Raw genomic sequence first — 19,535 nt, forward strand, 5'->3', positions numbered from 1 at the left:
CTGGACTTCAGTCTCCTGTGGGGTAAATAGTGGCTTCCATCTCTAGACTAGCATGTAGTGATTTGCAATGATCCATGGACCTTCGAAGAATGCATGCGTGTAATCTTCTTAGTTAAAGAACCAAACCAAAAAAATTTTCATCTAGATCCACAACGCGGACAGCTTCCTTCCTAGTCCATCTCCTACTAATCCATTTTTCCATGGTCAGTAGGTTAAACTTTTCGAATGATTTAATTATAAGGGCTTGTTTCCAAAATCTACACCATTCATCATATTCCTCAATTGAGACATCTAGGATTGTATATGGATTGAAGGGAGCCTGGTTCTTTTCTCCGTGATTCATAAGCTCTTTATCAGAGATGTAATCTTCAACCACCATCTCAACAATTTGTTCCAGATTCAGCATTCCAATCCCATCATCTAGCAATCTGTCCTTATAGGACGTCTTAAGCTCCTTCGAAACAACAGCATCGGACTCTAAATTGTTCTTGAACGTGGGTATAGCATCACCCATCATTACCTCCGTTGCTTCTACTTTTTGAGTTTCTTCTTCCATCAATTCTTCTTCATTGCCTAAAACCTAAATTTTTACTTTCTTCGTACTCCTTGCCACCAAATCTTTCTCTTCTGGTGACCATTTCCATGTGTCAATAGTGATTGTTTTCGAGTTCATACAAACAGGGCTAGAGAGAAAACAAAAAATATAAATTTAAGCTCTTAGTATTATAAAAAATTAATTACTTTTAGAGTAATATCCCAAATAGATCCCCAAGGAATTGGCCGTACGACAGATTTATCCCCCAAGAAAATTAACTAAGTCCCCAGTCCCCAAAATTATTAAATATGTGCCATATATGTCCCTGCTCCAGGTTTAGCCGGTTAAATGAACACTCTCTCTCCTACGTGGAGGTGTTGAGTGTGACGTGTCAGGTTAAAGGCTTTCAGGACACGTTGGTCCCTGTACACGTAGCCAAAACGATGTCGTTTAAGGCCTTATCAAAACGACGTCGTTTTTAATTGGACAGATTAGTCCCCAACCTTTATGACATGAATGTGTTAAAACGCAGCGTTTGAAGAGGGACAAGACATCGCTGTTTTAAAAGGGATGATCATGAAATTAGGTCTTCACTTTTTACCCCTTGTGCCTCCAACCCATGTATGTTAGTATGTGAGAGAGAGTTTTTGGCTTCGAAGAAGATGATGTCGAGTGGAAGCAGCACGTCAGTTGCAAGTCGGAGACGCAGTCGGAGAACTATGGATGATGTCTTCAGCGTTGACAGCGGTTCGACTGGCGTCCGAAGGGGGCGACTTAGAAGAGGAGAACATCCTAAGTGTAAGTGCAAGACATATGCCATAATATCCAGATCTCGCACAGCAGAAAATCCGAATAGGCTGTTCTTTGGCTGTCCTCACTTCAAGGTACTTTAGAGTGGTGGATTTTTGTGGTGTTGTAGTTTTGATAATTGAGGACTAAGACTAATGTGATGATTTATGTTCTGTTATTCTAATTGCAGGAAAAGCAAGGATATTATGATTTTTTTGTATGGTTTGATGAGATCTTTGGGTATTTGGTGGATGATGTAGTTGATAGGCGTAGATTGGCCTCTGTGGAGACATGCGTGGGTGAAGAATTTGGTGCAGGTTTGGATTATTGCTTGGAGGAGAGAGTGAAACAATTGGAGGAAATGTTAATAAAGAAGAATGAAGATAGTTCGAAAGTAAAAAAGAACAGTGTTCTAAGCTCGTTTAGTAGTGTAATAATAGGTGCACTTGTAGTTGTGATTATGTTTTGTATTTATGTGATGGTTATTTAAGCAATTGGCATTGTATCTTTGTTGAAAAAATATTGTATTTGAATGGCTCATTTTAGTTAAATGAATATTAAAAGTTGATAATGATGCTAACTTAAAGCTAGTCTATATCGAATTTAAAGTATGCAAAGTAATTTGGCAAAGTGGATTAAACCAAAAATAGTATATAATCCAGGGAGGAATATTCAAATAACATAGAGGATGTACATAAAGTTGTTTCAAAATGTTAGCAAAATAAAGAAGGTCTATTTCCTTCTACACACACTGATGTAAAGTGGTGTTCCAAAGTATTATAAGTGAAGGTCTATTTTCTTCAAAATAACAAGAGTAAACACTAGCAGGTCAATTTTACAATAAGTTTCTTCCAAAGCATCATTTCTTCTTAGAGTGGTTCAGTCCGGGCGTTAGAATAAATTTGAACATTCTGGAGGTTGTGCCACTACTTGCAGCTGCCATTGTCTCAACACTCACACTTTCCTGTCTCTTTGGCCTAATTATTGTCTGCTTTGGACGTCTACTAGGCTGCTGAGGCTGAATTTGTCTTCCCTGATTGAATTGTAAACAATTATGAGTATTCTAAAATAAGATATTAGTCAGTAATGTTTAGGAATTAATAGTGAAACATATTATGAAGCATACTTACAGTTGCAGCATTCACATTCATTCCTATGTCTGGTACAGTATGATTTGTTGGTGCCTCAGGCTGGGTAACCTCATAAGTAAGCAAATTTATTAGGACAATTAAACCCTTGACGATGTATTTTATAAGTCAAATAGGTCCTTTAGAAATGCTACTATAAGTCAAACAGGTCCCTAATTACTAATTTATATGTCAAGTTTGGTCTCTATAACACAACAACTAATTCATGTCAAAAACCTGAATCCTAAGCATGTTATCACACATATCAAGCTGCACAATGTAATTCATTTAGAAGAAGAATGTAAGTATCATTCATGTATACCTCAGTTACTGGTGCCGATTGAGAAACCTGAACCTCTTCTTGTGTTACAGTTGACTTTTCCTTGGATTTGCATTTGACATTTCCTTTAGGATTAGTTCCATCCTTAGGAGCTTCCTTGCAGGTCTTAGCATTGTGGCCACTCTCTCCACATTTTCCGCATGTGACTCGGAAGGTCTTTTTTGCCTTATTACCCTCTGCTCCGTCTTCTACTGGATCTCGTCTCCTTCTCTTTACTGGACGCCCTATTGGCCTCTTAATCTTGGGAGGGATTGAGCTTATTTCTCCAGACTTCTCCCAATACTCTTCACTGTTGACGGGGCTAATGGAATGACCATATGTTGCTCTGAAGGCATCCATCTTCAGCCACTTGTGCACATATGTGTCTGGTCTGTCTCCCCTCTTAGCAATAGCAGCCATGGCATGCACACATGGAATTCCTATAAGTGATTGTAAACAACAATCAGATATACAGTTTGTAAGAATAATAACTAAAAATGCATAAGTTGGAGTGTTATACCTGTAAGTTGCCACATGTTACATGTACATGTGTTATTACCTAAGTGCACCCCCAGCTTCTTGATGTGCATTTGCACCTCAAAAACCTGTCTAGCATCGTCGCCAGTCCATTGAGCAGTCTAGTGCTTAGTGTCCTTCATAATGGCTTCCATCCTTTTTTGTTGTACAGGAGCAACTACACCAGTATACATGCTTAGGGCCTTTTTGTGTTGTGTCATCCTTCGCATAATGTAACATCTGAGCTCCTCTAGCATTATGAGTATAGGTTTTCCCCTATAGTGTACTATTTTGGCATTCCACACCTCTGTCATGTTATTGGTGATATTGTCCAGTTTAGGATAGTGGCAGAATTTTGACTTAGTCCAGCATCCTGGATCCAATTTTGCAAGGTAAGCCCACGCGTCCTCATTCATTCTCTTCAGCCTTTGCATATTATCATTAAACTCTGCAATGGTTGAACTTTTGGCACAAGCCCAGACCACATTCTTAAGCTGTGTATCCTTGTATTTGTTTGTGAAATTCTTCCAGATGTGCCTAACGCAGTTTCTGTGATGGGCGTTAGGCATAACCTCCTTCAGTGCTAGCAGAAGACCCTGCATTACAGTTTCAATAGACCAGAAAATAATAGGCATTAAAATGCTTGTTATGATAACAAAAAACATAGTTAATAGTCATTAAACCATGAAGAATACAATGCATTTACTTAGTTAACATAACAAACACTAATACATATTTAGGGATACCTTCTGTTGATCGCTGATGAAGTTCCAACCATCGGCAGTGTATTGCCCAAGATCATCTTGTAACAACTGCAGAAACCATTTTCAACTTGCCTTCGTCTCACTGTCAACTACTGCATACGCAATCACATAAAAATGATTGTTTGCGTCTTGTCTTACAGCTGACAGTAATTATCCCCCATAAAAACCCTTCAGGAAGCATCCATTTAAACCTATCAAGGGGCGACATCCAGCCTTGAACCCCCTTTTACAGGCGTTTAAGCAAATATACAATTTATCAAATAATGGAGGAGATTGAGGTATAGGCTCCACTGCCAACAGTGCAGATGAACCTTCATTGCTCCTGTGTAAACCAAAATTACACTAGAATTCACTAAGATCACTAACAATATTCTAATGTATTTTCATATCACAGCAAGTTATTTTTATCAAACAAGAATTAACATAAAATGTAAAAAAATACTATTCTTTATCAATTCACTAACAATATTCTAATGTTTGTCTTTGAAATAAAATAACCTCATACCGGTGTATCTCGTTCAGATAGTCACGCAGCTTGCTATATTGCGCCTTCTCGTTACCAACATACTTTTCCCTGGCCATCCGAAGTCCTCTATACAGCATTTTATCACTGAGTATCACATTGTAATCAACCTTCATGTGTCCCATGCCTCTGCATGTGTCAACCGTGGCTGACTCAACAATCTCTTTTCTAGCTTCCTTGCTACCCAATGTTGATCTGCCATATTGCTGCCAAACTCTCTTCCACAGGTGTGAGTTGGATTGTAGGTCTTTATTTGGTATCCACCTGATCGTGAGTTCTTTGCACAGTATATAAGCCAGGGACAGTCATGCTTCTCTGTTTCACCATTTTTCTCACCTTCATTTCCACATTTTGCATTTTCTACTGCATTAGCTTGTGCTTCTACCTCATTGGTAATATGTCCCTTATTGTTTTTCTCACCTTCAGGATGAGCCTCATTTGTTTCCATCACCCCTTTAGCTTTCTCACTTTCATTAGCTTCTTTAGCAGCCTGTAACTTTGCCTTTTCCTTAACTGATTTTCTTGCCTTTGCCTTGGCTTTTTGCACTTCTTTTCCAAGCATGAAGCCTCCATGTATACAAGCAGCTCTAACCCTTCTCTTATCATTCTTCATGTAAAATATCCTTCTACCCTCTGATATGGTAAAGTCCTTCAGAGCCTGCTTAAATTGTTCAAGTGACTCAAACTCCATGTTCAGCTGAAATTTGACCTCCCCAAATTCTGCACTCGGATTAAATTGAGGCCAATCAAACCCATCTTCCATCATCACTTGAGTCATTCGAGGTCAAAAATTGTTCAGACTCATACTCAAATTCAATGTCTGACTCAGGTAACAACTCCACACCAAGTTCTTCATCAAATGTAGCAGGTTTTTTGGACTTTGATGGTCCTTCATTGACACTAGTAGCTGTAGTTTTGTTTTTGTTGCCACTAGAAGACCCATTAACTACTTTGTCTTTTTTAGCAGGCCCATAATCACTCTTATTGGGCCTACCAGGCCCACCATGACTCTTTCTCTGAACAGATGCTCCAGCTACCTCTTCTCTTCCAATGGCTGCCCTTTTTGGCTTGCCATTGCCCTTGCCAACTGGCCCATTAACAGGCTTACTAACTTTGAATTTCTTCTTCCCATTATTCTTTCCTTTCTTCCCAGCTCCAACTAACTCTTCCTCTGAACTTAAATCCGAAAAACCATATCCTGAAGGTGGGGGCTTGTATAATACATCTTCTGTTGACTCATACCCATCATCATTATCTAAACTCTCAATATCTGCATCATTGTCAACACTATCATCCTCAGCACTAGCCTCTTGTACTTCCACTTCCTCAACACTAACACCATCATCATCAATGAACTCTATATCTTCCATGATTGGATGGTCAAAGTAGATGTAGAATTCATCAGTGTCCTCATTTAGCATTTTATTCTTTTGAAGATCTCTGATCTCTTTGTCTCCATGAACTGGGTGAAGACCAGACTCCACGTCAGTAGCAGTCGGATCATACCAAAATATTGCCTTATAGTCATGGTAACCCAAGTCCAGAAAAAGTTTCTTCAGATCAAAGAAACATATCAGATCAATGTCCATTGGGAAAAACTTCTTGACTTCTCCATTGACGTACACAAGTACTCCCTTGTTGTCTCTCACAAAGCTTCCACCGTGGTGAAATACGGGTATCACGTCTTCATTCATCTAAACTAACAAAATAAAAATTTATCACAACTTAAATAAGCAACTAAGCCATTACAAGAACATTAAAACAGAATTCAATTTTTTAACAACCACATCGGTAATGTTACTATGAAACGTCACAGACTAAATCAATTTAGAACTCTGACTTAACCAACACTAGCAAAACAATATCTTTAATCTACCCTGCACATGACATGCATGTTCATCATACATGAATCTTCGTCTCTGAATTAATTCAGAAAAGAAATTAGAAGACTTACTTCCAACAATAGCGATATGCACGACAGTCCACCGCCACCACACAGTCGTCGTCAGCCTTGTCAAACGACTGTTACAGACTACAGTCAATGTTAACGGAGTTGAGGAAGATGAAAGGTTGCCTTGTAAAATTTGGGTAAGGGTTTGGGGTTTCAGGTAATTTAACAAAGGCAAGGGAGAAGGACTTGCGTTTTTATCCTAGGTCCCTCTTCAAACGCTGCGTTTTAACACATTCATGTCATAAAGGTTAGGGACTAATCTATCCAATTAAAAACGACGTCGTTTTGATAAGGCCTTAAACGACGTCGTTTTGGCTACGTGTACAGGGACCAACATGTCATGAAAGCCTTTAACCTGACACGTCACACTCAACACCTCCATGTAAGAGAGAGAGTGTTCATTTAACCGGCTAAATCTGAAGCAGGGACATATATAGCACATATTTAATAATTTTGGGGACTGGAGACTTAGTTAATTTTTCTGGGAGACAAATCTGTCGTACGGTCAATTCCTTGGAACCTATTTGGGGTATTACTCTTACTTTTAATAATGTGACAATACACAGTTGAATACGTGTATAAAACTTTTTAACAACAGTAATAAAAATTAAATTCTTAAATTTTAACTATTTCTTTTTTCCCAAAGCATTGTGAAATTCTAAAATTAAGACGCTTTCTTTTATTAGGATATGATCTTTTTCTTATTTGGCTGCAAAATCCAACCTCTTTATTCTGTGCTTTTTCTATTATTACAATTACAATAAAAAAATAAAAACCATGACTTGAATTAATCACTACATAATTTAATGCATTTATTGGCAAGTAAATAATTAATATTCTATGACACTGACAGTGTCCCAGGCATAGAACAAATTTTTTTTCCCTTTTGGAGTGGCTTTGCATAAAACATTTATCTTTTGTTTTTGGGAACAATTCATAGAAGTAGTTCCCATGTATTTCTAAACTAGAGGCTCTAGAATTGTTACCCACTCCGTCCAAAAGGATAAAAAGAAAAAGAATTGTTCCCTTCTTTCCCTCTTCCCCCCTTTTTCTCTTCTTTCGCCCAAAGAAAGGTTAGCCAACATATGATTGAACATGCCCGAATGATACTAGAATGAAAGAGTTCTTATAATAGCTACTTTGTGTTTTCCTAGAGCTCCGTCTTGTTGAATAGCAAGAATAATATTCACAATTACATAAGAAAATCCAACTTCGACTCCGGCTAACAAAAGCTTTGCAACAGAACTGCTTTATCAAACAAAAAAAATATCGGCAAAGGAAACTAAATCAACAACACGCCAGGCACCAACCTGCTGAAATCTTAGAGAACCGGAGGGGGAAAAAAAATACGCACAAAAACACAATCAACGCCTTCGTCTGGACAATGCTATGATGCACTGCATTGAACCTGAGTGCATAATAACATTAAAACCATACAACGGTATTGATACGGATTGGAATCCAAAATAAGCTGGAAAATCAAAGAAAAAGACTCATCTACCCATGTTCCTCAAAAAAAAAACTCGAAGAAATTTTCATTCATAAAAATTAATTCAGAAAGTGTAACAAGGAGTCTTTAAATAGGCTCTAGCAAATCAACCTAAGAATGAGCCAAATCTTCCTAGATATCTAATTTGAATTTAAATCTCTAAAAATAATTTAAATCAGATTTGATCTTTATTGGATTAATTCAGGTTTGATTTAAATTTAAACCTTCTAAAAATACTACTAAACAAATCAGAATTAAATCAAATCTTCTAACAAATCCTAATAACAAAACAAACTAAACATAGACTACAAAGTCCTCCTGAACACGTATCATTGTCCCCCCTCTACAAGAAGATTCGTCCTCAAATCTTGTTCAATCACTTTTGAAAAATAGTCCATCAACTGAGTCCACTGTGCATGCCTTTTGTTCAAAGATCAATAAAGGAGTACCACAAAGAGTTGCTGTATTTGATGTGCAAAGCTAATGTTAACAAGGGTCTTAAAGTTCTTATGGGAAAATTTCTTATTGGATTAAGCAAAGAAATTGCAGATAAGGTCAGACTTTACTATTATGCAACAATGGAGGATTTAGTCCATTTGGCAATTGAGGTGGAGGCGCAACAACAATTTATGGCAACTTGGCACTCTTCAATTCTACACAGGGTTCTAAATAAGCAAAGTTTGAGGATACGACAAAATTCACTGTTGCAGATTTCAAAAAGAATATTATAGATCGACATCAGCAAACATCTTTTGATCCTATCTTTAATTCTACTTCACAGCTAGGGATGAAAGCATTTGTTGAGTATGCTGTAGATGGAAATGAATACTTAGAGGAACCAAAAGGTGCAACAATTCTAACAATTCTCAAAGAAGTCCTTGGGATGTGAACAATTTGAAAAACAAGAGAGAAAAGAAAAGAATTTGAGAGAAGAGACTGAGAAAAAGAGTGCGTGGTTCAGTGAAAAGAATCAATGTTTGAATGAAAGAGACGGTTTTGAGAAAAAGGCAGAGAATAGTAAGGGAGAAGAGTCATTGAGAGAAAAAGAAACTGAGAGCAATAAACACACTTGTGAGAGAAATCTTAAAAGTTATATATTTAAACAAGAGTGCATTAGTGTCTATGACATTCGAAGAGTCTTCAGTTTCTCATATATCTAATCATAAATTGCCTAGTGTTTACATGTCAGATTTTAAAGGTTTTGCAAATCTATTAGTGAATTTTGAAGGAATTAATGTTGATGGAATGAGTGATGGACAACCAATTCCATTCTATAGTGAGCGGCTACATGGAACATGTCTCAAGTATTCAACATATGACAAAGTGTAGTTTGTTTTGCATTTGATAGTTCAGGTGATCTTGAACAAAAGGCATGCACAGTGGACTCAGTTGATGGCCTATTTTTCAAAAGTGATTAAACAAGATTCGAGGACAAATCTTTTTGAGAGGAAGAATGATACGTGTTCAGGAGAACTTTTAGTTTATGTTTAGTTTGTTTTGTTGTTAGGATTTGTTAAAAGATTTGATTTAGTTCTGATTTGTTTAGTAGTATTTTTAGAAAGTTTAAATTTAAATCAAATCTGGCCTAATCCAATAAAGATTAAATCTGATTTAAATTAAATTATCTTTAGAGATGTAAATTCAAATTAGATATCTAGGAAGATTTGGCTCATTCTTGGATTTATCTGTTAGGAGCCTATTTAAAGACCCCTTGTTACTCTTTCTGAATCAATTTTGATTAATGAAAATTTCTGAGTTTCTTTGAGAAACTTGGGTGTAACAATAGAGGTAAAATAATTCCCAAGGTTCTGAAAACTGGACCATAACAACCGGTTCGGTTAACATCTAAAACCGGCTTGCAAAAATCATTGAAAAATTGGCTGAACCGGCCAGGTTTTTTGAAGGCCCGGTTCTCCCATTCAGCATCAAAACTGTGTCGTTTTGATTTAAAAAAAAAAAAACCCGCATAGAAGACCTCCAATCCCCTCTCCCTTCTCTCATTCTCAGTCTCAGTCTCACCAAAATGACAAAATCCCTAATTTCACAAAGTATCTAACCCTATCTGAGCAAAGATCCGCCACCACTCTTCTCCTCCTCACCGTCTCTGTGCTCGTTGTGAAGCCCGCCTCTGTCTTTGCTGTCGTCGGCCGCCTCTTTCTCGTCGTCAAAAACGCCTCTCTCTCTCTCTCTGTGGAGAGCATCACTCTCTGTGCGAAGTGCGAACGTACACGTGCCACCATGGACTCTTCGCCGTCCCTCAACATCTTCGTACTCTTCTTTATTTTCACTGATTTCCTCCCTTTTTCACTTTAGTTTTTTTATTTGTTCTTCTGTTGTGTGTGGAACGAGTCATTAATTATTTGGTTAAATTTTATTTATTCTGATTTCTGAGTTGCTTCACTTGCTTGTTGCTATTTTTTTTTTATTCTCAGTTGATGGTGTTATGATGCATTGCTTCACTACATTGTTTCTGTTAAATTTTTTCTAGTTTTGAGTTGTTTATGACTTCATGCTATGATTCTGATTCTGAGTTGTTTATGAGTTTATGCTGGTTTTTCTGATTTGGTGATTCTGCTTGTTGATCTTTTCTATTCTGAGTTGTTGATGTGTTGTGGTGCAATAGGAAATTTTTGAAAATTCTGAGGTGAATATGTGATTTTTCTAAATTTTGATTTGTCATTTTGGTCTCTTTTAATTTTTTTTAGTTATAAAATTGATTAAATTTAAATATTTGAAATTATATATTAAATTTTTAATAATTTTATTATATATTTAATTAAACCGGTTAAACTCCGATTAAACCTTTAAACCGTTGAACCAGTCACTCCACCAATTCATTGACCGGTTCGATTCTCGCAACCTTGGTGATTCTCTTAACTGTTGCATCAGAAAATCAAATTGAGGTAGAAGAGTCTCTTTCTTTTATTTTCATCCTATCCTGGATTCTGCTCCGTATCAAGTATCAATTTGATACATGTTAGATGCATCTTTTTCATAATTCGAATTTATACCATTGAATTGCCTGTATGACAACAAGAAGTTTAAGCCGATGCATCTAATAATAACCAAGAAAAACAAAGTACTTTCAAAATTGAAACCAAACAACTACTCACCCCTTCAAAATTGAAACCAAACAACTACTCACCCCTTGTGGCGGGATAGAAGCTAAACGAAGAATAAATTTGTTCGAATCATGTAACCATCAAACTCACAGAAGGACATTTGAATATTTAATACCAATTAAATGAAATTATCAAAGGTTGACTAGTGAACTAATAAACCTACCAAGTACCAACTCCAACTGAGCCATTAGATTTTAGTATGTACCTTATAGTTTTGCTTAGTTCTACGATGAAACAAAAATTGAAATTAAGAATAAATCAGTTTTAAAACACAATACAATAGGATGATATAGGATGCTTATAGGCAACTCATCGGAGTGTATTAGATAGTTGTAATTCATAACATTGTGTCTAGATCATCTCAAAGGGACAATAAGTTCACTGCGTTGCTTTAGCAAACTAGGTTCCTATAGCCAAATTTATATTTGAAATCAATATTTTCAAAAGTGCCATCCAGTAAGCTAAAGAACAATGCGCTACTTTTCTTAGAAAAAGCAATAAAAGAAATTATTAAAATAATCTTTTATTTTTATTGGACTATAAAACTATTTGAAATGTAGGATCCCCATAATACCCCAAACTGATTGTATCAAATGCCACATGAACCAGCCAACCAGGTATGCAAGGTACAAATACCAATCAAGTATTAAGCATGAAAGCGGCACTCACCTGAAACAATCAACCTACATAGCAGCAAGCCATTTGAAGACTATCCACTTGCCTCTATAAAAACATGCACACTATCAAATTAATCCCTGCCTAAAGGAGAAAAACCTACCAGCGAGTCACATGAGAAAATAGCAAAGAGGTCTCTTGCTCAGAGTAAGTGAACAACCTACCTCTTTGCTTCCATTTCAAGATTCCAGCGTATACAACAAATCCCTCAGACAACAAATCTTAGTACATAAAAGGTTCACTTCGGAAACTCTCAGTATGGACGCGAACGGTTCCCACCATAATTATCACGCCTATCAGGTCCAGAACCACCTCCATAATTGTCTCGGCGTCTATCTCCACCATAGCCACCCCTGTTGCCTCTGCAGAGTGTAGAAGCAAAAAAGGAATTAATGCTCAATGTTATATAAGTTATCAATTTTGACCAAGGGAAGATTTGACCATGTATAAACATGAGCATTCATTTACTCTACATTACTATAGTCAGTAAAAACATCTGAGTGAGTGAGTGACCATGTTGACAGTAAAATATATCCCAGTCTAATTAGCCTCTAGACCTAAATCTGATGGTGGCTTTTTTCATTTCTTGTCATTTGTACATGATTTGATAGGTAAATTAGCTCAATAGTCCACATCGAATTGAATTCTTAAAGACATCCAATGACATGCATATATCAGTTAAACTACTCATGCTGTAACACATAAAGAATGAAGCCCGCTGTAAATTAATTTGAGAGTTAAAAAAGGACTTATAACAAGAATAATCAGTCAGCTCCATATATCAAGATAGCCTAATAAAATATGTAGTCTCAACCATGGCAGACACGAGTTTGCTTTCTGTGAAATAAGAACTCTGAACAATTTGCTTTCTAAGTATTAACTTTGCATATGCTATTGCAGCAATACAGAACCAGATACCTGGTTCTTCTTCATACATCAATATCTAATCTTATGGGCATATTAGTTGTCTCAAATATTGAAATCAGAAGATCTTATCTTCAACTATATGCCAAATTGCAAATAAACCAGGCATTGCTAACTGCCCCCCTTGTCAGTACATAGATCGTATGTAGTATGTACCCATAAATACAAATGTGAAGGTCCTATTAGAGCTATTACTATTACCATAAACCAAAAGAAAATGAGCATCAACAAACCACTGAAATAACAATTCACACATAGAATACACATACTAACAGATGTAGCCCTAAATGTCTCAAAAGCAGTGCAAGGAGACCAAATAAACACAGTAATCATTCAGTAGGTAAAATAATATATAATGGATACCCATGGTTGTATGCAGGTGGAGCCCGTGGTGCAGATTTTTCTGCCATCATAACATTGATTTTGTAGCCCCTTAAATCATAATCTGAAATGAAAGAATTATTATTAGTTTCTCTAAGTATAACATAGAACATGAGTGTTTTATTAACTGGAGAGTAGCTAGATGAAGTACTATTGTAAAAACCGCCCGCAGAATGTGCTGCAGATGGATCTTCATAAGCAAGGGCAGCATCACCCTTGTTGTTTCCTTTCTCATCAGTGTATATTTTTATGTTCCAAGGCCACTGATCTTTATAGCCCCTTTTCTGCTTTATTCTTCCAACCTGAACAATTAAGGTGTGATATCTTAAGTTAGCCTGAAGCTTCACATATTGTAAATTGTAAATCAGAGATAAAGAAATCGACAGATCAAAGATAATAAATTTCTAGCATCTCTACAGTTCACAAAGATAAACAGCTAAAATTTGGTCCCCCTTAGCTAACAACAGACTCAAGTATTTCATATGCAAGATAGATCCATTCATTTGGTCCATACATACATACCGAAAGAATTTCCCTCCAAACTATTTTGAACTAACAAAATTGAGAGAAAAAAAAGGTAACCCTCCATATAGAGATCATACAAAAGTCAACAGAACAGAACATTACTTGTCCAATGCCTCCAAAAAGTTCCCTCAATTCATCAATAGTCACATCTGGTGGTAAGTTTGATATGTAGATTCTAGAGTTGTCACAAGAATCATCACAATTCTCATCGCACTGCTTCACCTTAGCTGGGGGGTCAGCAGGAGCTCCACCATACCCACCTCGACCACCAGCACCATACCCACTGTCATATGCACCAGGTTGCCCAGCCCTAACACCAGCACGCCCATCCCCAAGATTATTCCCAGCACCACTATGACCCCCATATGATGGAGGATATGATGTAGGGCCACCAGTGTAGCTTGCAGGAGGAGGAACAGCTTCGGTTCCATAACTCGCATCCCCACCATAAGAAATGTAATTGGATGGATAGTTTCCTCCACCACCATATTGAGCCGCAGGAGGAGGGACTTGGCCATATACACCATCGTCTCTGGCTTGATTACCAGCGTATGAACCACCCCTACTGCCTCCCCCACCCCTACCATCACTGTAATTACCCCTACCACTGCTTCCCCCACGAATATTTGCATATCCCCCACCACTTCCCCCTCTATTATAACCACCACCTCCACCGCCGCGATCATTAGACCCAGTAGGACATGGAGCACCACATTTGTTGCATTCAACCCTTTTCGCAAAGTTCAAGTTTCCACAACTATACATTAACAATTTAAAATCAATTCCAGAAACCGTAAAAGTGAAAAGAACTCAACGGAAGAAAAAATGAAATAATCACTGAAAAGTTAGCTCAAGCAAAAATAATAATAAATGAATCTGAGGGGAAAAAAAGCCAAACCTTGGGTTTGGACAACGCCAATCTCCATCTCTACCACCTCCACCACCGCCGCGACCGCCACGGCCGCCACCTCGTCCGCCGCGGTCTCCACCATGATAACCACCCCCGCCACCTGTTGCGATTCGAACCAAAATTAGGGCCTCTTACAATCAAAAACAAAAATAAAAAATAAAAAAAGAAAGTCGATTCCGGAAACAGTATCACGTTACAAACCTCGACCGCCGAATCCTCCTCCTCCGCCCCTTCCTCCATAACCTCCGCCACCTCCGTAGCCACCACCGCCATCTTGACCGTACATCCCAGACATGATTAGAATTATTTAGGGTTTAAACCCTAGTTGTTTGGGTAGCACTGAAAGAGTATAGAAAAAAATGAGGTAATACGTTAGGTTGATGATAATGGTGAGTGGAAATGCTGATATAGTAATATAAAGCTACAAAGACGTGAAGAAGCTGCAAAGTGCAAACCAATAACAAACAGGAGTCAAGAGAGATTATTTCCTCTTTACCGAATTAGGCATAGCTGATTAACTGCCAACCGGACAGTCATGTAGAACCTTTGGGAAAAAGTGTTACCCAGTAATGAGACAGGGAAATTTTAGAATGCTATTATATAATTTAAATTTGATGTAAAAGATTTGGACATTTGTCAGTCATATCTATTATTTTAGATAATTATTCATATAATTAATAAAAAATAATTATTTATTTTTAATATAAAATATTAACAATATATTAAAATTAAATTTTATTCGTTTAAATTTAATTTTAAAATATTAATATTATATAATTAAATACATGTTATAAAATAATACATTAAAATAAAATTATACTCGTTTAAATTTAATTTTGATATATATAAAATATTTTATACAATTATTCAATCAATTCATACGGTTAATATAAAAAATATTTTTTTTTTGTTTACATAACACTAGAGGATTTGATATACATATAAAATTATTTAAATCTCGCTAAAAAATCAATAAAATATTTATACAATAGACTATTTATTTGTCTCGATATGAATTAAAAATTAAACATCCAAAGCAAAATACTACTAATTTCTCAAATACAATACATCTATACTATCCAAAATAACTATCCGGATATCAGGAATAATAAACATCTGATATCCTATTGAATCGAACATCTCTATACCCTTATTATACAAATACTTCATTGGCTCCTTATACTTCTTCAAATTATTTTACATTTACTTATCAAAATTAAATTAGATGAATTTATGACACGCTTAAAAATGGTTTATTGATTAGGGATGAAAAAAAATCCACTAAAGGGGGTATTGGAGAGTGTTCCTTAGGAATAAAAAATGGAAATTTAATTAGACATTAATTAATAATTACAAGTTACAGGAAATATACAAATGTAAAGATACATACAGTTAAAAGACATGCACATCTTGTAGAATAACACTTGAATATATATGATAAATCTATGAAACTAATTAATGTCAAAGTTCTCAAACATCTCTTTTTCATCACCAACCCCATGTTCCACACCATAAGGATCCCTTCCTTTAATTTGCTACTAGTCTATAACTTTCTTTTGCATCATATATATATTTACACCTTCCTTTTATCTTTTATTTTATTTTATTTTTATGTATGAGACAACCAGCAAACTAAAATTTTAAGTCCTCAACCCCCTCCCTATCAAATTTATTAATAACTATTACCAGAGAAAACATTCAAGAGAATTCAGATAAACTTGGCAAATGTATCCTGGAAAAAAGACTATATGTTACAGAACCATATCTCAAGTTTCAAATAACAGAAGCAGCAATCATTCAAGAAATGAACCCTTTGCTCTTCAAACTCTCTACAGCATCCTTGATAATTTTCTCCATGGGAATAAATTCCAAACCCAGATCCATAAGTTTCTTCGATCCATCCTTTGCCCTCAATAATCCTGGTTGGGTATCTCTTGGGATCCTTCAAAGGAAAATGATACAAATACCATGAGCAAGTTCTGGATTATATATATATAATTGCTAACAGCTCTAGATCAAGGCAAGGGTGCATTGTTTTTCTAATAATTAGAAAATATCACAATTTCAGTAAAATAAACCACTTTTCATGTATTTGTGTACAGTTTTAATCCAAAGCTTTAAAAAATATGCTTTTAACTAGCTTCTTAGTACAATCAGTTTTTAACCTGTAAAATTAAAAATACAAAAGTTGTAAAATCCCTAACCTTATATTTTAATTAAGACTAAGATTAAGTAGCCCAGCCGGTCTACAAAATACACTGAGCTTCAAGTCCAAATCTAATTTACTAACAACTGCTGCATTATACATGTTTGCGAAGTACTCCAAAGGTGTATGAAATTCCACAACCTAGCTAATCAGCAAAGTGCGGTTTACTTACTTAGGCACATTGTACTGTGGATAAAGCTCCGCAACTTTCGCCACAAAGTCGCCATAGTGAGAGATGGCTTCTACACACAAATGCCTACCGGTTGCTGTTTTGTTCTCATACACCATAATATGTGCTAAAGCTACATCCTTAAAGTGGACTGATCCCATAAAAAAGTTCTCATATGTTTCATCACACCCTGCAACAGCGAGTAATGGGCGAAATCAAATTATAGTTAGACTCGGTCAAGCCAAAATTCTTACAAAACGGTTTTGGCATAATCAAAGTGTTCTATCTATACAGGGCATTATATGACAGCATTGAGTTCTAAAAGTTTAGTCTATTGTTGTGCCACAGCAGAGCTTTCTATAATGTTCTAGGCATCTAGCCAACATTCCTGGAAACGATCAAAGGTACTCATTATGTGAAATGACTTCCCCAATTTGCATGACCAATTTTAACATAGAAAATTGTAGAAAGGAAATCAAATGCGCTTAAGTCAAGATCAAAGGTACTCATTCTGTTCCATAGCACAACAATACATGATGACTTGGAAAACAATCAAGTTTAGTAGGCAACAGTATATAATAATATATATAGTTATATACCTTCAAGAAGGCGAACAAGCATGATCATACTAGCATTAAGTCTGGGTGAAATAACAGGTCCCATCACAGTTCCGGGATTCACCACCACAACATCCAAGTCTTTCTCCTTTGCAAAATCCCAAGCAGCTTTCTCAGCTAAAGTCTTGGATAGCGGATACCACAGCTGTTCCATATCATTTCAGAACAAAGCTAAAATTCACAGTGCCTCAAAATTATGCATCATAGTTCTTGACTTCAAACATGTTTTCATTTTGTTCTTGGTAGAGACATAATTAGAGTAACAAGAATAAAATGTAACGAACTAATGTAACTAACTACTTACTAGAATAAAATGTCAGGAACAACTTTTGATAACTATAAAACAGAAAATCAGATATTTATAGATAAATTTCTCATAATTGAAGAGACTAGAACTAAGGTTACTAATTCACACCCTAAAACTGAACACAAAAAAGAACAAGAAAGCCCCACCCCCTTTTGCTTGCAGTATTCAGTGTCAGTCCAACAATCTTCTGTCTTGACAACATCAGATGGCCAACCTGGGCTCGGCGTAATCGCCGAGACAGACGACGTGACCACTACACGCTTCACCCCTGCTTCCTTTGCTGCCTCAAGGACATTCATTGTCCCTCTAATTGCAGGGTCCAGAAGCTCCTTCTACAACCAAGATGTGGCTCAATAAAATCCCAAAAAGCATCAAATTTCAAAGAAAAAGGAACTAACTGCTATGAACAACGAAAAATCTTTAGAATAAATCACTGCAAGACAATAAAAATTGAGCTCTTGAAATTTCAAAATTAATCACAGTATCAATTATAGCCATCTATCACTTCACATAAGTAACTGAAGACTGAAGTAATTTGAATTGTTATGGCCGAATTACAGACTTTTTCTTCTTCTTTCCTTTTCAATCTTCATTGTACCTGTGGGTCATGGACTTCGTCGACAATGCAGGGTGAAGCGAGGTGGAAGACGCCGGAGCATCCGCGCACGGCGGCGACGATGGTCTCGTACTGGAGCAGGTCGATTTGAAAGAGACGGAGGCGCGTGGACGCTCCTTCGAGAGCTTCTAGATGCTTCGTCTCAGTATCATCCTCTGCAATCGGAATAATAAGAATAATAATAATAATAATAATAATAATAACTGAGATCTTTGACGGTGGCATGAACGGTGTAGCCTCGAGTGAGGAGGAGGTGGACAAGCCACGAACCAATACAACCGCTTCCGCCGGTGACGCAAACAACCTCCGACTCCGACATCCTGCGAGTGGTTCTTAGCTCTTACACTTCCACACTTACAATGAGACTAAAACAGTGACACCAGTGACTCTCGCTAGTCGCTAGGCCAGGTGGTATCTTAACTAATACTCGATCTCGGCCCCAGAAATTTAAAACCCAACCTAAATTAATTTTTAAAATTACAATTAACTCAATTTAAATCTTAAAATTTACAATAATAACTAATTTTAGCTTTGAATTAATTTCGACTACGTTAATTTTTCGCCTTTTAATTTTATTATGAAAAAAGTAATGGCGTAAAACAGCGATATAAAGAAAGGTAATTTGTCAAAGAGTTATTAATTGGATGGTGCAAATGCTTTCAGACAAATTAGACGGTCTGTTTTCAATTGACAAAACGGGCTATCGAAATTGCCCCTCCCCCGCCACGCATAGACGTTGCTCTCCACAACAATGCCCTTAACCCCAACATATCTTTTTATTGCATGTATTACATACCCTTCGAAATCAGTTTCATCCTCATCCCACCCATCAACCATTCTCCCTTCTCCTTCATCTAATTCTTCTTCTTCTCCTCACAAGTCTTTGAAAAAAAATTAAAATGCTAAAGAAACAAAAATTTAAAGATGTTAAATTTTATATTGTAAAATATCTCAACTATCCTGATTATATAAATTTATTTATTAATTTTTTTGATATTTTAAAATTATAATTATTATTGTCAAAAATTTAGTTATAATTGTTGTTGTTAGTAGCTCAACTTAAAAACATA

The 19,535-nt window shown here is 36.4% G+C and overlaps 4 protein-coding genes across 6 annotated transcripts; 1 reads left to right on the forward strand and 3 right to left on the reverse strand.

Annotated features, from left to right (window-relative positions):
• Nucleotides 1-1,254: 1,254 nt before the first annotated feature.
• LOC107458290 (uncharacterized protein At4g04775-like) lies at nucleotides 1,255-1,814 on the forward strand. Its single transcript, XM_016076496.1, has 2 exons — nucleotides 1,255-1,419; nucleotides 1,515-1,814. The coding sequence occupies exons 1-2, from the start codon at nucleotides 1,255-1,257 to the stop codon at nucleotides 1,812-1,814; spliced, it is 465 nt and encodes a 154-aa protein (XP_015931982.1).
• Nucleotides 1,815-1,989: 175 nt separating this feature from the next.
• Nucleotides 1,990-6,267, reverse strand: LOC127740645 (uncharacterized). 2 transcript variants are annotated; one of them, XM_052251911.1, is made up of 6 exons: nucleotides 4,556-6,179; nucleotides 4,033-4,372; nucleotides 3,291-3,882; nucleotides 2,774-3,210; nucleotides 2,455-2,514; nucleotides 1,990-2,357 (listed from the first exon to the last, which is right to left on the reverse strand). In XM_052251911.1, the coding sequence occupies exons 3-6, from the start codon at nucleotides 3,358-3,360 to the stop codon at nucleotides 2,184-2,186; spliced, it is 741 nt and encodes a 246-aa protein (XP_052107871.1). In that variant the 5' UTR covers nucleotides 3,361-3,882; nucleotides 4,033-4,372; nucleotides 4,556-6,179; the 3' UTR covers nucleotides 1,990-2,183. The 2 variants fall into 2 exon arrangements, 1 of the variants encoding a protein (XP_052107871.1); XR_008001352.1 differs by lacking the exons at nucleotides 1,990-2,357; nucleotides 2,455-2,514 and having other exon boundaries at nucleotides 3,067-3,210; nucleotides 4,556-6,267.
• A 5,375-nt stretch (nucleotides 6,268-11,642) lies between these two features.
• Nucleotides 11,643-15,079, reverse strand: LOC107458307 (transcription initiation factor TFIID subunit 15b). Of its 2 annotated transcripts, none has more exons than XR_001586010.3 (7): nucleotides 14,752-14,979; nucleotides 14,539-14,650; nucleotides 13,743-14,397; nucleotides 13,267-13,417; nucleotides 13,098-13,179; nucleotides 11,975-12,172; nucleotides 11,643-11,858 (listed from the first exon to the last, which is right to left on the reverse strand). XR_001586010.3 is itself a non-coding variant. In XM_016076511.3 (7 exons), the coding sequence occupies exons 2-7, from the start codon at nucleotides 14,843-14,845 to the stop codon at nucleotides 12,064-12,066; spliced, it is 1,203 nt and encodes a 400-aa protein (XP_015931997.1). In that variant the 5' UTR covers nucleotides 14,846-14,889; nucleotides 15,006-15,079; the 3' UTR covers nucleotides 11,643-12,063. The 2 variants fall into 2 exon arrangements, 1 of the variants encoding a protein (XP_015931997.1); XM_016076511.3 differs by adding an exon at nucleotides 15,006-15,079 and having other exon boundaries at nucleotides 11,643-12,172; nucleotides 14,752-14,889.
• Nucleotides 15,080-16,188: 1,109 nt separating this feature from the next.
• On the reverse strand, nucleotides 16,189-18,907 carry LOC107458329 (phenylacetaldehyde reductase). The gene is made up of 6 exons (XM_016076538.3): nucleotides 18,670-18,907; nucleotides 18,448-18,620; nucleotides 17,996-18,181; nucleotides 17,525-17,687; nucleotides 16,929-17,115; nucleotides 16,189-16,492 (listed from the first exon to the last, which is right to left on the reverse strand). The coding sequence occupies exons 1-6, from the start codon at nucleotides 18,782-18,784 to the stop codon at nucleotides 16,348-16,350; spliced, it is 969 nt and encodes a 322-aa protein (XP_015932024.1). The 5' UTR covers nucleotides 18,785-18,907; the 3' UTR covers nucleotides 16,189-16,347.
• Between the last annotated feature and the right edge of the window lie 628 nt (nucleotides 18,908-19,535).

This window comes from Arachis duranensis, chromosome 7 (assembly GCF_000817695.3).
Source record: "Arachis duranensis cultivar V14167 chromosome 7, aradu.V14167.gnm2.J7QH, whole genome shotgun sequence".
NCBI lineage: Eukaryota > Viridiplantae > Streptophyta > Magnoliopsida > Fabales > Fabaceae > Arachis > Arachis duranensis.